Source organism: Magnolia sinica, chromosome 4 (genome assembly GCF_029962835.1).
Source record: "Magnolia sinica isolate HGM2019 chromosome 4, MsV1, whole genome shotgun sequence".
In the NCBI taxonomy this organism is placed as follows: Eukaryota; Viridiplantae; Streptophyta; class Magnoliopsida; order Magnoliales; family Magnoliaceae; genus Magnolia; species Magnolia sinica.
In genome coordinates, this window is record NC_080576.1 from 70,022,396 (window position 1) to 70,038,094 (window position 15,699).

The window sequence follows — 15,699 nt, forward strand, 5'->3', positions numbered from 1 at the left end:
AGTTGCGCATTGGGGTCATAGTGGTCTTGTTGTCCCTCACGGGGTGGGTGCACGGGTGCGCGCCCATAACCGATTCCCTGGTCACCTCCATTCCTTGGTCTATCCTCCTAACCACCTGCCTGAGATTGGACATCTTCCCCAATAGTGGGGTTTGCCCAGGCGGAGGTCTCTAGTTGGGTAACGTGTACATTAAGTTGATCCCAGCGTTGGTCAATATGTTGTTCCAAGCACCTACTCAAATACTCAAACTGCCGGGTTATGTTATCCTTTGACTCTTGTAATTGCTCCATGTTTAGTGCAGGGTGCAACCCAAAACCGCGACCAGTACGTGTGGGCATACAACTACCCACTCAACTCGAAAGGTTTTCTAATGCAACCATATGCGTCTAAATGGGACTAAATGCTCCTATAGGACTCTATATGAGGGAAACTACGCAACGCTCCTAAAATTCCAGCAACATAACTGTCCAAATAGTTTGTTAACAGAAAATTCAGCAATGAAAATTGAGGAATTTCTAACAATAGAAAATTCAGCAGTCTATATTGTGAATGATGGGTCCTAAACAACCCTATATGATGAAATTTAATGCAAAATAAACGCGAGTAGACTAAGCCCTAAACATGCGATGCAATCCCTTATGAAAAACCTAAGCTCTGATACCAAATTTGATGCAGTACATGGAAATTAAATATGATATGCAAGATTTCTGGCTTTAGATCACACTAATTTTAAAACAATCACAAAAAAATTCCACATCCCACATACGTTCAAACATTCAACAAGGGGAATCTATAAGAGTCCAACCCTACACATGTTAGGGCTGGATCAATTAAAAATTATAGACTAAACAATGCTCAAAGCAGAGTAAATTCATCCACACATGCAAATGATTACTTCCCAATCCAAGGGATTCACATGTTTTAAATCGGGAAAACCTAGGGTTTGCAAAAGTGGAATAAGACATGGGATTTATAATTATTTAGGGTTAGGGTTAGGGAAATAAGGCGAGAGAGGAGTGAAATAGAAGAGAGAAACAAATCCAAGATGATCCACATGTGTGAACAGCGGTCCGGGTCTGACGCACGTGCGTGGGATCCTTCCCACACGTGTGTGGGGCCCACGAATTTGAAATCAGCCAGCTAGGTGCTGGTCGGCCAAGGGAGGTCCACCTTCACGCCAAGTTTCACGCTGATCGGATGTTTGGTTTGTGCACAGTGCTCCGCCGAAGTTTCAGCCCTCCTGTATTGCTAGATTCTGGAAATCTGCTGTATGGGAAAGATTAGCTGCAAACGTGGGTGGATTTGATGAGGAGGTGATTGTAGGAGATGAGGAATATGGATGGTAAGAGATGGGGGCGATTTGGGATGGATGTGGCTTCGCACCATGGTAGTTATCCCTTCGAAGAAGGGAGGGTTTTGCACCCAATTAGGCTTCACAATTTAGAGAGGAGCAGGAAAACGTATAAATTTTATTCAATCTTCCATGAGTAAAAAGACTACAAGGGGTGCCTATTTATAATAAAATCTTATACCCCAAAACTTGCGCCATGTTCGCAACTTATTACTTAGAGACGAAGTAACCACAATTAACAACTAATCAAAATAATCTAAACCATTAATGATGTTCCTAATAACAATAATAACCAAAACTCGTACTAGATCGTTTGGAATAGTGAGCCACGATCATGAGAACCTACGGTGGGATTCACATGATGATCAGGTCCATTCTAAGGAACTAAAACACAGTCATCTAACCAGGGGGTCCTCCCTGGACGTCATCATTGATCCAGATCGATGGTAGGGCCCTCCTCCTCCTTGCGTATGTGCGTTGGGGTGGGGGGAGGGAGCGTGCATGTGCGCGAGATGTCCCCATCACATTTCCATCACACCGTTGATAGTATTCAGGTACCTTTTTATTTGGATGATTACTAGGAAAGTAGAATGGACAGTATTTAGTGGCACAATCTTCAAAAAAAAAAAAAAAAAGAAAAGAAAAGAAAAGAAACAAAAAGAAGAAGAAAAAGAAAGAAAGTATTTAGTGGTACTTGTTAGCAAGCCATGCTACTTGAACATGGCCATGCATTTTTGCCTTTGTCATTTAGACTGGTGTATGACATATCTGCAAGAAACATCATGGGTGTGGTGCTTCATGGGGATTGTGCATTGTTTTTCATGGGTGGCCATGATTATGAGGAAACTCGTTTTCATCTTCCCCATGCTGTAGTGGCAGTGGTATATACCAAGTTGTCTTGTTTTCCCTTTTATTGCTGCTCTGGTTAAATACTAGAAGAACTATTGTAAAATGAACCCTTTCATTCTTCTTCCCTTTTGCTGTCTGGTAACTTTGGAAAACCCTCCAACGGGCTACTACTCTTGCATGTCATTTTTGCAGTGGTCTGTAAGCCCTCCAACGGGTTCATCCAAACTAGAATTGATGTTCCATGGAACTAGAGAGTTGTCAGTCATGCGAAAGATCTGGAGTTCCTGGAGATCTCCTTCCAAGACCTGAAATTGCATGACTTTCCCAAGGATTTCCACTTCCACTTATCCAAACTACCCGTGTATTCAGATAGACATGGCACCAATAAGGAGGTCAAATTTGATTATGGGAAGTGTATAGGTGGATAAGGGCTAACGAAAAGGACATGGATCGAGGTGTTGAGATATGAAAGCTTGTTTGTTTACCAAGGGTAGAGTTTTATATTGGATGGTTGGTGAAAGAGAATCTGTAAAGCCAACCCCAAATAGCTGGGACAGCACTATGATGATGATGAAGATTATGGTGAACCACCCTTTGTACAGGGATTCATTTAAGTTTGCATGTTCGTGTTTTGATTGCCCACATATACTTCATCAATTGCTCTATAAGTATTGGCTGTTCCATGTTATTTATTTCACTATTTGTTGGGCTATTTGTATCACTTCTCCAAAAGAATTTGAGAAATATTTGTATCAATTTTCCGTTATATTTACTAAATCGAGAGTTTCTCTATGACATTGATCTTTAGTTCCAATCATCTCACCTTTTTGTCTATGTTGACAAGGATCCTAAATAGCTAAACATGGCAATGACATTGATATTTAGTTTCAATCATCTCACATAAAAAGTCTTTGCAATTTAAACCATTGTTATTTGTTTTTACATAATTGTGGATGACTGAACCATATTTCTGCAAGTGGTTTCAGCAAGGGCGGAGATTCAAGAGTCTGGAGGTAGTTTAGCTGCAGATGCTTTTGAGGAATTCAAACATATGCTTCTTCCTATCACGGACCGGAATCCTTATCTCTCTGAGGGAACAAGACAGGTTCTTGCTATCTTAAGGCAGCTCCCCTTTGATGTCGCATCTTGTATTGCTACAATTATTTAATCAATATACTTGTAGTTCTTTGATTGGAATGCTACTATACTTGGTGAAGAGAAATTATTTTGTTGCTCTGATACGTAGAATGGTGGAGATAGAAATTCTTAGAAAAAAAATGAACTTATAGTGTCAAAATATAATCATGATTTCTGGAAGAGCTTTTTTTTTTTTTTTTTTTCCCTCAGACATTTTATCTACTATGGTATTTCCATGCATATTCTATGTTTGAAGCAAGATTAGAAAGAATGCATTATGTATCATGGCACCTCAAACAATGTTTGTAAATTGAACAATGGTTTTGAACCTGTTTTTTGAGAGGTTGAGACTCCAATTATATGACAAAGAATTGCGATGATAATTGTTTGTCATGCAAATGGGGATTTCTTTTCATATTCTTTACAGCTAATGTCAAAATTCGTTCTATTAAAAAATTCCATACAGTGTAAATCTCTAACATTCAAAGGGGAAGATGACATTAAATGCTTTTCTTTGATGATCTACAAGTTCCTTGTAAAAAGCGAATTTTCTTTTAAGTGGTTGTGATTTGTAAATGTTTTGAATAAGCCATCACTCTTCGCCATCTCATTTGTAAAATTCCATACAGTGTAAATCTCTAACATTCAAAGGGGAAGATGACATTAAATGCTTTTCTTTGATGATCTACAAGTTCCTTGTAAAAAGCGAATTTTCTTTTAAATGGTTGTGATTTGTAAATGTTTTGAATAAGTCATCACTCTTTGCCATCTCATTAGTTCAATGTAGAACTATTTTGGAATGCCATATAAGTTTCTGCCCACAGCATATTCAATGAGAGCAAAGGGATTTTTTGTGATGTTAGCGATTTGATGTAATACAATATCCATCTTATATTGACCTTAATCTGTACTGCATCGATCATTTTATTTATCAGTGGTGCATCATGAATCAATACTTTTTGGACTTTTTTTTTTTTTTTTTGGTTAACAATTTTACAACGATGCTGTGTTTCGGTGGATGAGATAATATTTCTCAGTTCCCAGCCTTAGAATTTGTTCTATAACTTTCTATCGTCAGCAGGTTGCGGCAACTGCCACAGCTTTGGCAAAGAAATATGGATCTGACATAACAGTTGTAGGTAATGTCTATGCTTCCTCCATTAGAGCTTACTCTTTCACTCACCCTTACAAACATAAGCCATAGGAACAGCTGGTGCACTGGACGGACCTTTTAGTGCATGATTTCAAGGGATGTAGAACTTGGTGTTCCTTGCAGTGATTGATGAAAAACCGAAAGATTCAATACCAGAGCATGATGCTCAGCTGTCAAGTATTCGATGGCATCTCTCTCAAGGTTGGTACAGTATCTTGCTCAAATTAGTTAATTAGTGTATGATTGGATGTCTTGCAATCGGAGTTGGGCAGGATTGGTTTCTGCAAGAAAACTCCTTCAGCTTGAACAGTATCCTTATTTCAAGCTGGTTTGACAGAAAATACATAGCCCGGCATAATGCAGAATCCATTTTCCTTGCTTTTTGAAACACCACATTTTTAGCTGGAGCTGGCTTAAAATGTTTCCAATGGAAACGTGATTTTGAGTTACTTACAATGCAGCATTAGTAATTTCTGCGATGTACTGGTCACAGTTGGAATTTTTCTTGTGTTGAACTTGCTCTTTTTTTCTTTTTTTTTTTGACCAGGCGGGTTTCAGAAATTTGGGTTGATGGAGCGACTTGGGGAAGGCAAGAAGCCGACAGCCATCATAGGTGAGGTCGCAGATGAAATGAATATGGATTTAGTTGTGTTAAGCATGGAAGCGATCCACTCGAAGCATGTTGATGCAAACCTGTTGGCAGAGTTCATCCCATGTCCCGTTTTACTTCTGCCACTATAGCATCATCTACACTTCATTTTCAACACTTTTCCTGTAACCATACTCATGTCATTGACAAGATACCACATGTCAGGCATCGCTGATGATTTCAATTTCATTGAACCCAAAGTATTGTAGGTGCAGGTCCCACCTCTCGATTTAGCTCCTCTAATAGTTGTTTGTTTGTGAACACTTCCCGAAAGCTTTTGGTTGCGTGTCTGTATAATCAATAAATCAGCACATAACCACTACTCGTATAGCTTATGTTGAGAGCCCATATGTCTGTTTGATGCGCATTCCATTTTATGTGTTTTCAATGTTTATGAGTAATGAGAGACTCTAGGAGGCTTTCTACTGAACGGTCAGCAATTAGGATGCCCTAAAGATGACCATGTGCTACAAAGCACAGGAAGAATGTCAATATTAAAATTGTTAATTTCCATTCCTTTGTGAAACCTATCTGTTTCAGCTAATAAGATACCATGTGCATGGGAAACTAGGAACAAAGCAGGTACGACAAAAATGACCATACCAAATATCACAGAACCTACCATGATCGGAAAGCTTGTCTGATACACCTGAACTCCTATGTAGGTGTTTAAAATGTTGTATTGTAATCACATAACAAATGAGAAAAATAGGTCCTACTTCGAGGGAAGAATGGCCTCCTTTTAGAGTTTTTGGATGGAAACAAGGTTTTAAAGATTCCTCATTCCATTGTCCATGTGGTGTAAGTATCCAAATTAGAAACAGCTCCTCACACCCTAAACAACCTACACTGCTGCTATGTGGGCCCTATATGCATGTGTAAATTGATGCTAAATATGACTGAGAATAAAATAAATTAAGATAAAAGAAAAACAAGAGAAAGGAATGGTTCATAGCAACTATCCCCCCGTCATGTTGACTTTGTCCTCAAGGTTGGAAATGAGGAAATCGTTCTGGTAGTTTCTTGTAAAGAGAAAATTAAGTTGCATTTCCTAGCTTGGTATTTGTTCATTGTACCAATACTTTGCTGTGGCATGATTATTCCTCATCATTAGATGACTTGTGATTCGTCTTGGACAGCTTTATTAGCATCTACATCTAGCAATCCTGAAACCAGTAAAATACTATTCACCTAGCTCCTTTTTAAGCGGACAGGTAAAATATTGGTTGAATTTGCTCCTTTTGAGCAAGCCCAGATTATATGCCACCTGTTTAATTCTGTATAATTCATGGTAGTTTGGTTTTTAAAAGGGTGGAAGCATGGATGCTTTTTTCTTCTTTTAAACACTATGATCCTAGGATGTTTGCAAACAACTTTTGTGCAAATCACACCATGAAGAGATTAGAACATATTGGTGTTTGCAGTATTGGTATCGTGTTACGTATCGCACCCTTGGGATACATACACATATTGATTATCGCATGGGATATATCATTTGTACTGGGTAATTTATCGCACTTTTTGGAAAACATGGGGAAACATTGGGAAAATAGTTGAATTTTTCAATGAAACTTCAGAGATTGTTAAAAAAAAAAAAAAAAAAACCTTAATACACACTTTTAAATCACAACGTCTCAAAAAAGAATTGCACATAATAGGTTTCTTTTGTATAGAGTAATAAGCTATGCGTTGTTTGATTGAACTAATGCAACTATATTCTAATTGAATGAATAACATTTATAAATGTATGAAGATGTGTGAAAACACAACCAATTCATTCAAAAGCAAAGGAAGTAGAAATTGAGAAATATACCTATGAATGATGTGATTGGTTGTGGCCTAGACTCGTAGAGTTGCGTGGTGGCTCGTAATCATTGTCTCCATCTCGATGGGGCAGGGAATAGTACTGTTGCTCCACAAATTGACAGTACTGTGCCCAGGTTATAGTAAAATGGTACCAATTAAGATACACCCTGACATAATGCTGGTACTCATCCTTTCCGAACTGAACCAATACGCCCATCCGTGGGTATTGTGTAATCGCCACAGTCTGTGGCTAATATGGATCTAGGATGGGCATAGATGGAGTTCTTGGGTATCCATACTGCTCTCCATATCCTACTGTTGCCCATATCCCTACTCATATGCAAAAGTGAACTCCTGACTGTAGTCGAAAAACGATGAGCTGTAATTGCTGGAATCGCTCCCCGCATATCCACTAGCTCTATATCCATACCCATATTGTGGCATAAAACCTGAGCTATTCTCTTGTGTCTGTGATCCATATCCGTACTGTGGCCTGGAACTAGAGCTCCCATCCCTTGTCCGTGATTCAGATCCAGAGCCTCTGATACTCACACGACCATATGTGTCCCTCTTGGACATTGCTAGTAACCACTCCTTTAATTCAGTTAGCTGCTCGGTCTTCTTTTTCTCCAGTAGCGTCTTACGAGTGTATGCCTTGTTAATGACAAGACCGAGCCATGGTTCATCTGGATGAGAACAATGGTCAATGTCCTGGGTGACATGGTCAAAATCCCTCTCCCTAGTGAATAGGCTAAGAGGCCTTTGAGACTCCCTCTTGCCACCATCATCCCCGTCGTTATCATCACCATTATCGCTACTGTCACCAGAGTCCCATCTTCCTCACCATCATTGCTGTCATCACTATCACCGGACCCACCCCCGCATCACTCTGTTTCGGTCTCGGTGTTAAATAATGTCTCCCTGCCACATCCCGCATGATAGTGACTGTCGCGAGCTATCATTCGGATTCCTTAATGGGTTGAATGCCTCATCCAAAGATTTCTGCCGCTCCATATGAGTGTCAACATCAATCCCTTGTTCCTCTGCCTTTGCCGCCACATGCGGCTCTGGTCACCCATTTAAAGTATGCAAGTCATCCGACCTAATCCATTGGTAAAGTGGGTCCTCATCTTCCTTAACATATGCATGCCATCCAAACACCATCAGTCTAGTGGATACTGTGCTTCTTTTTTTTTCTTCCTTCGACACGGAGCAACTTCTCTTGTAAATTTATATTGTAGTGACAATACACTAGCTTCTGAAGCATCTCGTACCCCAGTCTGTTGCGCGCTTATTTGTGTGGATGAGGGAGAATGTGCTCTAATTCCTTTCACGGGGTGAGGAGGATAATGTTTGTGCGAGCACACTAACAACTAACCAACTACTGTAAAACCTCGCAGTCAGTTTCGTACATGGTCCACCATTCACTTGCAACATACATATTTTTTTCATTAGTTTCAAGTTTGCTAAAATAATATGAAAACTAACTTTACCGTGGCAACTCACATGCCATCATGGTGCTCCTCAACCTCACCGTGGCCTGACACCTGAGCATTCTAACTGCGTCGTGGAATCTAGCAATCTGTTGATAGCATATAGCAATAAGAGTAAGTATGGAATGGTTGAGATGAAGATTTGGAGAATGTAAGTGTGAAACATATGTACCTTACCACAGAATGTGCCTTTCCTTGGACAGTTGGGGAATTAGTGATCGTACACCTCATGTTTAACCCTATTTAATGAATTGTCTTCGTAGAGTCTCCAGCTGTAGTGGTATTTGGGATTTAGGAAATACGCTGAAATCTAACATGATTCAAATATTTACACGTTAATACAATAAAATAGGCAAAGAACTAGCAAACTACTGAAGCCTATAGATGAAAAAAAATAAATCATATAGCTACTTTCTAGCCTGATGAAGTAGGTGAGAAAATTTCATTTTTCAACGGTCATCTATTATTGCATGCACTCACTTATATGCCTTGGGAGATTTAGCCTTGATGACCTCTTTCATCAGGCGTATGAACACATACGACAATCCTATCGACAGATCTGTATATTGTCGACCATCCTCAACACCACATAAATGAACTCCAGAATAGCCACTACATTGCGCACGCGCTCCTAAAACACATTGCTCAACACGAGCTCATTGATTCTCCGGGCTGGTCTCTTCCCCCTCTTATTCCATTCTGCGTAGTCTAAAGAGCTGAAAAGCTCTCATAGCCCTTGCTTGTGTCTGAGGAGGCTATTTAAGGCAATATAATTATAGCAAATTGTGTTGTCCTGAGGTACACTATATTCTTACCACACCTCTTGCGCATCATGACTAATAACCATGTGTGGTTGTCTATAAAGGTCGTGACGAGTTGTGCGTCAGGAATAATGGCCTTCATTGACAGCTTATCCTCGATTGTCGCCAACATGAGATTGATGCAATAGGTTGTATAGGGGGTTTGGTACATGTGATACCTACCCATTATATCCTTCCCCGCCTTAACAAATGCACTCCCATTGTCTGTAACAAACTGCACAATGTTCTTTCTCCTAACATCTTGCATGACATTGTGTATAGTTTGTAAATATAGTCCACATTTTTTATCTTGTTACTGACATCCACGGACTTTAGGAACACTGCTCGTCCCCTGCACTAGACCATAAAATTTATAATTGACTTCTTCGTCGGTCTGGTCCAACTGTCACACATGACGGTGCAACTATACATCTCCCATGACTGCCTTTATGAATCCACGTAGGTTTTCATCTCCGCATATTCATCATCCAAATACTTCCCCATGATCTCACGGGGTATGAGTGGATGCATACTTTCACCCATACGTTGCACTTCACTTATCATATTTCTGAAGTGCGGGCTCGTTGTGGCATTTGTGGGGATTTGATCGTAAATAAAAAACTTCGCCATAAACTTCCTTACTTTCTTTCTCACATCTCCTTCACTAAACATATAATTTAATTTCTTGTGTCCCTCCTGTCTCTTTGTACATCCTCGGATCTGAAGGTAGATTTGACACTCGCATGCTACTGCTCTTCTCCATTTCCCGTAATCTTCCCCGCCTACTACCCTCCCCTCCACCACTCCCAGAACTCCTCTTTGCTCCACTACCTCCTTCCCCACTCGGCCCTGCCCCACTCCCCCTACTCCATTCCCCCACCATGCTTATGGGTAGACTCCTCAAATCTAGGCCTACTCGCTTCCCACATCCCTTCCTAATCCTTTTCCCACTGATCATGTAGGGACTCCTGAACTGCACGTTTGTGTTTGGGACCATCATCGTCACCGAGATCCACTACATCCTCATCACCTACATATGGTGGCTGCCCCAACTCTTCTCTAATCTTCCTCTCCCACGTAGTTCATTCATCTCTTATCTTCACACACACACACACACACACACACACACACACACACACACACATATATATTTTAACACAATCCTCATTTTTGCCCTCACATCCTTTGGGCACTTAGGTTAGTCTATAATATTGCGAGACCCTCTTGCTAAATGCTCATTCAAGCAGATTTTTCTCTTCAACTCTTAGACACATGGCTACATAAATTACATAGACTCAATTATACATATTTTTTTATTGACAAAAAACATATTCAATTGGAAGATCAACCCTCATATATGTTTGATATCATATTTGGAATGCAACATTATAAGGCCCGATTTGGGAGAAATTGGAAAAATTTTAAATTTTCTCAAATTAGGTGACATACACTTAAAATTCGAAATTCGAATGTATGTGATGATTATTTTATCAAACACTCCTAAATACTTGAAAATTAGTTTTCATTGACAGCTAGTTTAAGGGAAATTTTGAAAAAATATATTAATATTTTAGTAATTTTTAATTAAAAATAATTTTTATATTCTGAAAATTGACAAGGACTTAACAAATCAGTAGATCAGGCCTCATTCATGCTTGATTTCATGTTTGGAGTGCAACATTGTAAGCAATTTGGAAGAAATTGGGGAAATTTTGAATTTTTTCCAATTTACCCCTAATCAGGCCACCTACACTCAAATTTGGACATTAGAGTGTATATTATGATGAATTCATCAAAGAGTCCTAAATAGTTTGAAATTGATGGTTGAAGGAAAATTTTGAAAAAAATTTAATATTTTAATAATTTTTTATTAAAAAATATATATTTTCTTCGAAGTTAAAAAAAGTTAACAAATCAGTAGATCATGCCTCATACATGCCCACATTGCAAGCAATTTAGGAGAAATTGGGGAAAATTTGAATTTCCCCTAATTTTCCTCAAATTGGGCCACCTACACTCAAATCTCAAAATCGAAGGTTGAAATTCTTGATTTTCCATGTAAAACATGAAGAATAAAGGATTTCTTATGATTTCACACTCATTTTATATAATTTAAACAAAAATAAATGGATCAGAATGAAAAATATCTCACCAATTGTGCCCCAAATCCAAGAAGATGATTTCAGTTTGAAATTTTGGTTTTTCTCTCAAATCCTTGTACAAGATGGACTGAAATCCACATACGAGGTACTTAGAAGAAAGAAATTTAAGGGAAAAAGGGGGAAATTGAGTTTTTGAAGCAAAAGGGCCCGTTCCTACTGGATATCGATAGATATTGACAATACCGAGTATAAAAAGTAAGAACAAAGCAAAAAAAAAAATGCGATATTTACCGATATCGGCAAAATATTGCTGATACATGGCGAAATCTTGGGATATCATGCGATATATTGCACGATACTCAAGAATCCATTCCAGAGAGTTTCCAGGGGAGTTTCGTGTTGCTGATGTACGATATCGATAATATCAGCCAGTATTATTGATATTGTAAATATTGGAACATACCTTGATGAGTAGAAGGAAGAATGAAGTTTGACAGTAACGGATGGTGTCCACAAATAAAGGCTTATCAGCCTTTTAGAGCCTCGCATTACCACTCCTGAAACTCTATACGTTGGGTTAAGAGGGGGATAAACCATTCTTTCTTATTATCTTTTTTCAGAAGAGGAAAGATATGGCTAGGCATGGCATCCATAGGGCTCTATAGGGTGGAATCTGGTGACAAAGACCAAAATGCCCTTGCTAAGCATGTCTCGTAGCACCTCATACACCCATTTTGTACTTTTATCCAAGTATTTAATAGTCTCTTATTAGATCCTTCTACTGTCTATTGTAATTATATCTCTCTGATTGAAGTATCTTCCAATACCTCAGAGTGAACTTCCGGAAAAAGGGATTTGATAAATGCCAACCATTACTGTTTCTATCGGGCACAAGAAAACATTGATCAAACATCTATTTTAGAATAATATAATTTAGTGTAATATCATTTTTTTTTGGAAGGATGATAGTAAATATCTTTTTTTTTTTTGAATGGCAATTATGCATTGAATAATTTGGTAGTCAGATGATGAAATAAGTGTATTTTTTAGATTATGGTGCATCTCAACTATGAGGCATAATTTAGACAGTTTAATTTGAATTACTTGTCCATACAGTCTTTTAGAGTATCAGAGAGTTTCTCATTTAGAAACCAAAGTTCCATGTTAGTTTAGCACCACATAGAAAATGGTGATGACTCTTGGATTGTTTGCAAGGCACATATATTTGTTTGACAATCTCGACCATCCAAATCATTGACCCTACTTATCCATGGAGTATAACCAAAAACATACATTGGCAATATAAAAATAGCCATCGGATTTGTCCGTTTAAATACCGGCCACTCACTATTCTACTTTTAACCATCCATTAAATAACCATTAATTTGTTGGTTACGACTTGGGATTACTTGATAAGTGTGATTTTAGAGATGCACTCCATCCACGATGGGCTTAACAATTTAGTTGGTCTAGATAGTTAGACATCAATTCCATGTGTGAGGATAAGAATAGGATGGCTTAACCTTTGGTTATTTGTTTACTGAGTGTTGGATATTTTTCATTTTCAACTGTCCAATAAATGTCAGCCAATGTGGTAGTCAAATAATTGAAAAAGTAGAATTTTGGTTCATTGTACATCTAAATTTTGGTTCAATCTAAATTAGTTGTTAAATGTTTGAATGATATTTAGTTGTTAAATGTTTGAATGATGTGAACTCATTTTGGATATAACTGCATCACTCTATCAGACAACACATAATTTAGACCCTATATAGTGGAAACTTATTATGCATATATGTGTGTGTGCATGTGTCTATTTTGTAATATTTTGAGTTCTAAGTGTGTAAATATGTCTCTGTTGACATCTCATAAAGTTTCACTTAAAACTTTCGTCATTTTCCCAATGTTTCTCCAATGTTTCCCAATCTTTCCCTTAAACAGTGATAAATTTCCTAATACAGACAATATTTCCTTTGCAATGCTGATATGTTTCCGTATCCCATGGGTGCAAGACATGCATTAATACCAATATTGCGAACCCTGCTTATGAATGTTAGTCAGTTCAACTTAGGTCCTGCATCTGGATGTAATGGTCAGGATTTTGCAATATCTAAAAGGAGCACCGGGCAAGGGAGCTATACAGACGACATAACCTGTTATTTTAAGGGCTACATTACAATAAAATTTTGTGTTTTATTTATGCACATCATTAGAATCCGAGGGTAGCTTGAGTTTGAAAGGCGTGGAGAACGTTTGTTCTCATAAATAAACGAAAACTTTCATGGCGAGGAAATTTGAGCAGTGGTGAGTAGCATGACGTGAATGGGCAGGGTTGCAATTATCATCTCCAAGCATATTGTACACCATAGGACTAACTTCTGATCTTGACCTAATCTTAGATATCCTAATCTACTCTAACATAACCATCTTCAAGTTACATGGTCCATTGATGTAGATTGGGTAGGTTCTTCATCTGATAGGCTTTTTACAATTGTTGGCATTCGTGGGAGAAAATTCGGCTACATGGAAGATTAAGATATAGTTTTGTAGCCTGATCTAGTGTCAAAGCGGAGCATAGAGCTCACAGTACATATGAGCTTGTGTGGTTAAAGTTGTTGTAGGAAATGAGTTTTGCTGTGACCCTACTGATGCAACAGTTCTCATATTATAAATAATCCATTTTTCATGAGAGAACTAAGCATATTGAGATTGATTGTCATTTCATGTGTGAGAAGGGTCTCGGTGGGGATTGTTGATGGTGATGAGTGTAGGTTGTACAACTGTACGAGCACCCTAGAATGATCGTAATGCCCATGTAGTCTTCCTTCATGATTATGTGACCTATTTCTTATTCTTATTTGGTATAGTAGGTGTTCACAAGTCTCATTGTAGTGAGGGGAAATTTTGTTATTTTTGGTTTTGTTAGTTAACATTATGCCGGCGAAGGGATGGGGACGGCCAACCCTAATATCTTTTTATTGTCCATTCTCTTCCTCGTTTTCTTTCTCATCTTCTTCCTTGTAAAACTACAAAGATAAAGCAAACTACCCTGTTCCAAATTACTTGGAATGTCCAAAGAGCATTAGTGTCACTGATCCCATCACCAAAGATTCTTTGTACCCATCATGGGTTTGGAAGGTGGGCTTGTTGACTTCTTTTACGTGCACTCTGCTTTGATTGTAATCCGAATGAATCCAGTTCAATCTTTGAAATTTGTTGGGCTGTAGTTAATTCATCGGTCAACAACCATCCACTGTAGCTCGATTCAATGCTGGGTCACTGGCACACTGACAGCCATTGGTATAGGGATCTGTTCTTCATTGTTGCCCCATTTCAGTGTTTGATCATCAAAACACAATCTCCAGGTCTTTCTTCCTAACCAACAGTACTCAATGAAAAGAAATAGCTCTCTCGAATTATGCACCTCTCAAGCGTCTACTGTTTCATTGTCACTTATTTTATGGCCATGCACCATGTGTTCGTTGGGTGGCTGCCCAGTTACAAGTGGATTTGATGATTACAACACCTTTGTGTTTGTAATCCATTGAACACAACAAAGAAATCACCATTTTTTTAAAACAGTGAAATCAGCTTATTTTTATAGCCATTTTTATAAAACATTAAGGCTTTTTCTTGGTGTGAGCCTCTGACCCCTGAAACAGTTGTGGCTCCCACCTGATCTGTTAGGTTTTTAATCTGATGCGAACTGATTGCCTTTGTCAAATGACCCTGTGACCCCTTCATGTGTAAACCGCATTGAAAATTCTGAAATATACTAAAGAATGAAACCAAAGGTTCACACCCAATTCTCGGTGAACATGGCATCACACTCTCCAAGTGGCCCGAGGTAGAAATCTACTCTTAACTCGGAGACCCGCAATGTCAGGCATACTGTAGCCAGTAGCCTACTTTCACTTGCCTCCTTTCATCAGCATGACTTTGAAAAGCTCTCTTTGGAAAACCCAACGCACAATCCACATACCTAAACAATGAAATTATGGGTACCCTACGCAATTTTTTTTCTGTAAAGCATGGACTGGAGCGGTCCGAATTTTCTCATATTGTTTGGTTCTCATTTCCTCCGAATCCGTTTATCCTTCTGTATTCCCTCAACACCAATTGACAAGAATAATTGTTTAGTCTTACATTTAGCCTTGGTGCATATTTTTCATCACAATTATTGTAGAAACCTTACTATGAATACATTTCCTTCTTTTCGCTCGGGGATAACTATTTGATAGGAAGATTGAGAGGGTCATCTCTCTGTCAAGGACTTAGCCCACAGTTCTTTTCTATTATACTAGTTAGTGATCCCAGCTCAGTGGGCCGTGATGAACTATTGGCATCACTTCTACATTT

The 15,699-nt window shown here is 38.6% G+C and overlaps 1 protein-coding gene and 1 long non-coding RNA gene across 3 annotated transcripts in view; one reads left to right on the forward strand and one right to left on the reverse strand.

Annotated features, from left to right (window-relative positions):
- Positions 1–5,506, forward strand: part of LOC131243198 (uncharacterized) — a 42,202-nt gene extending 36,696 nt beyond the window's left edge. Inside the window, exons 2-5 of the mRNA XM_058242367.1 lie at positions 3,187–3,305; positions 4,419–4,476; positions 4,614–4,691; positions 5,038–5,506. Of these exons, the coding sequence (XP_058098350.1) occupies positions 3,187–3,305; positions 4,419–4,476; positions 4,614–4,691; positions 5,038–5,231 (449 nt within the window). The 3' untranslated portion in view covers positions 5,232–5,506. The remainder of the gene's footprint in view (positions 1–3,186; positions 3,306–4,418; positions 4,477–4,613; positions 4,692–5,037) is intronic.
- Positions 5,507–8,129: 2,623 nt separating this feature from the next.
- Positions 8,130–11,951, reverse strand: LOC131243199 (uncharacterized). Of its 2 annotated transcripts, XR_009169941.1 has the most exons (3): positions 11,804–11,951; positions 8,611–8,741; positions 8,130–8,519 (listed from the first exon to the last, which is right to left on the reverse strand). It is a non-coding gene; the product is annotated as an uncharacterized LOC131243199 (long non-coding RNA). The 2 variants fall into 2 exon arrangements; XR_009169940.1 differs by having other exon boundaries at positions 8,130–8,741.
- Positions 11,952–15,699: the final 3,748 nt, after the last annotated feature.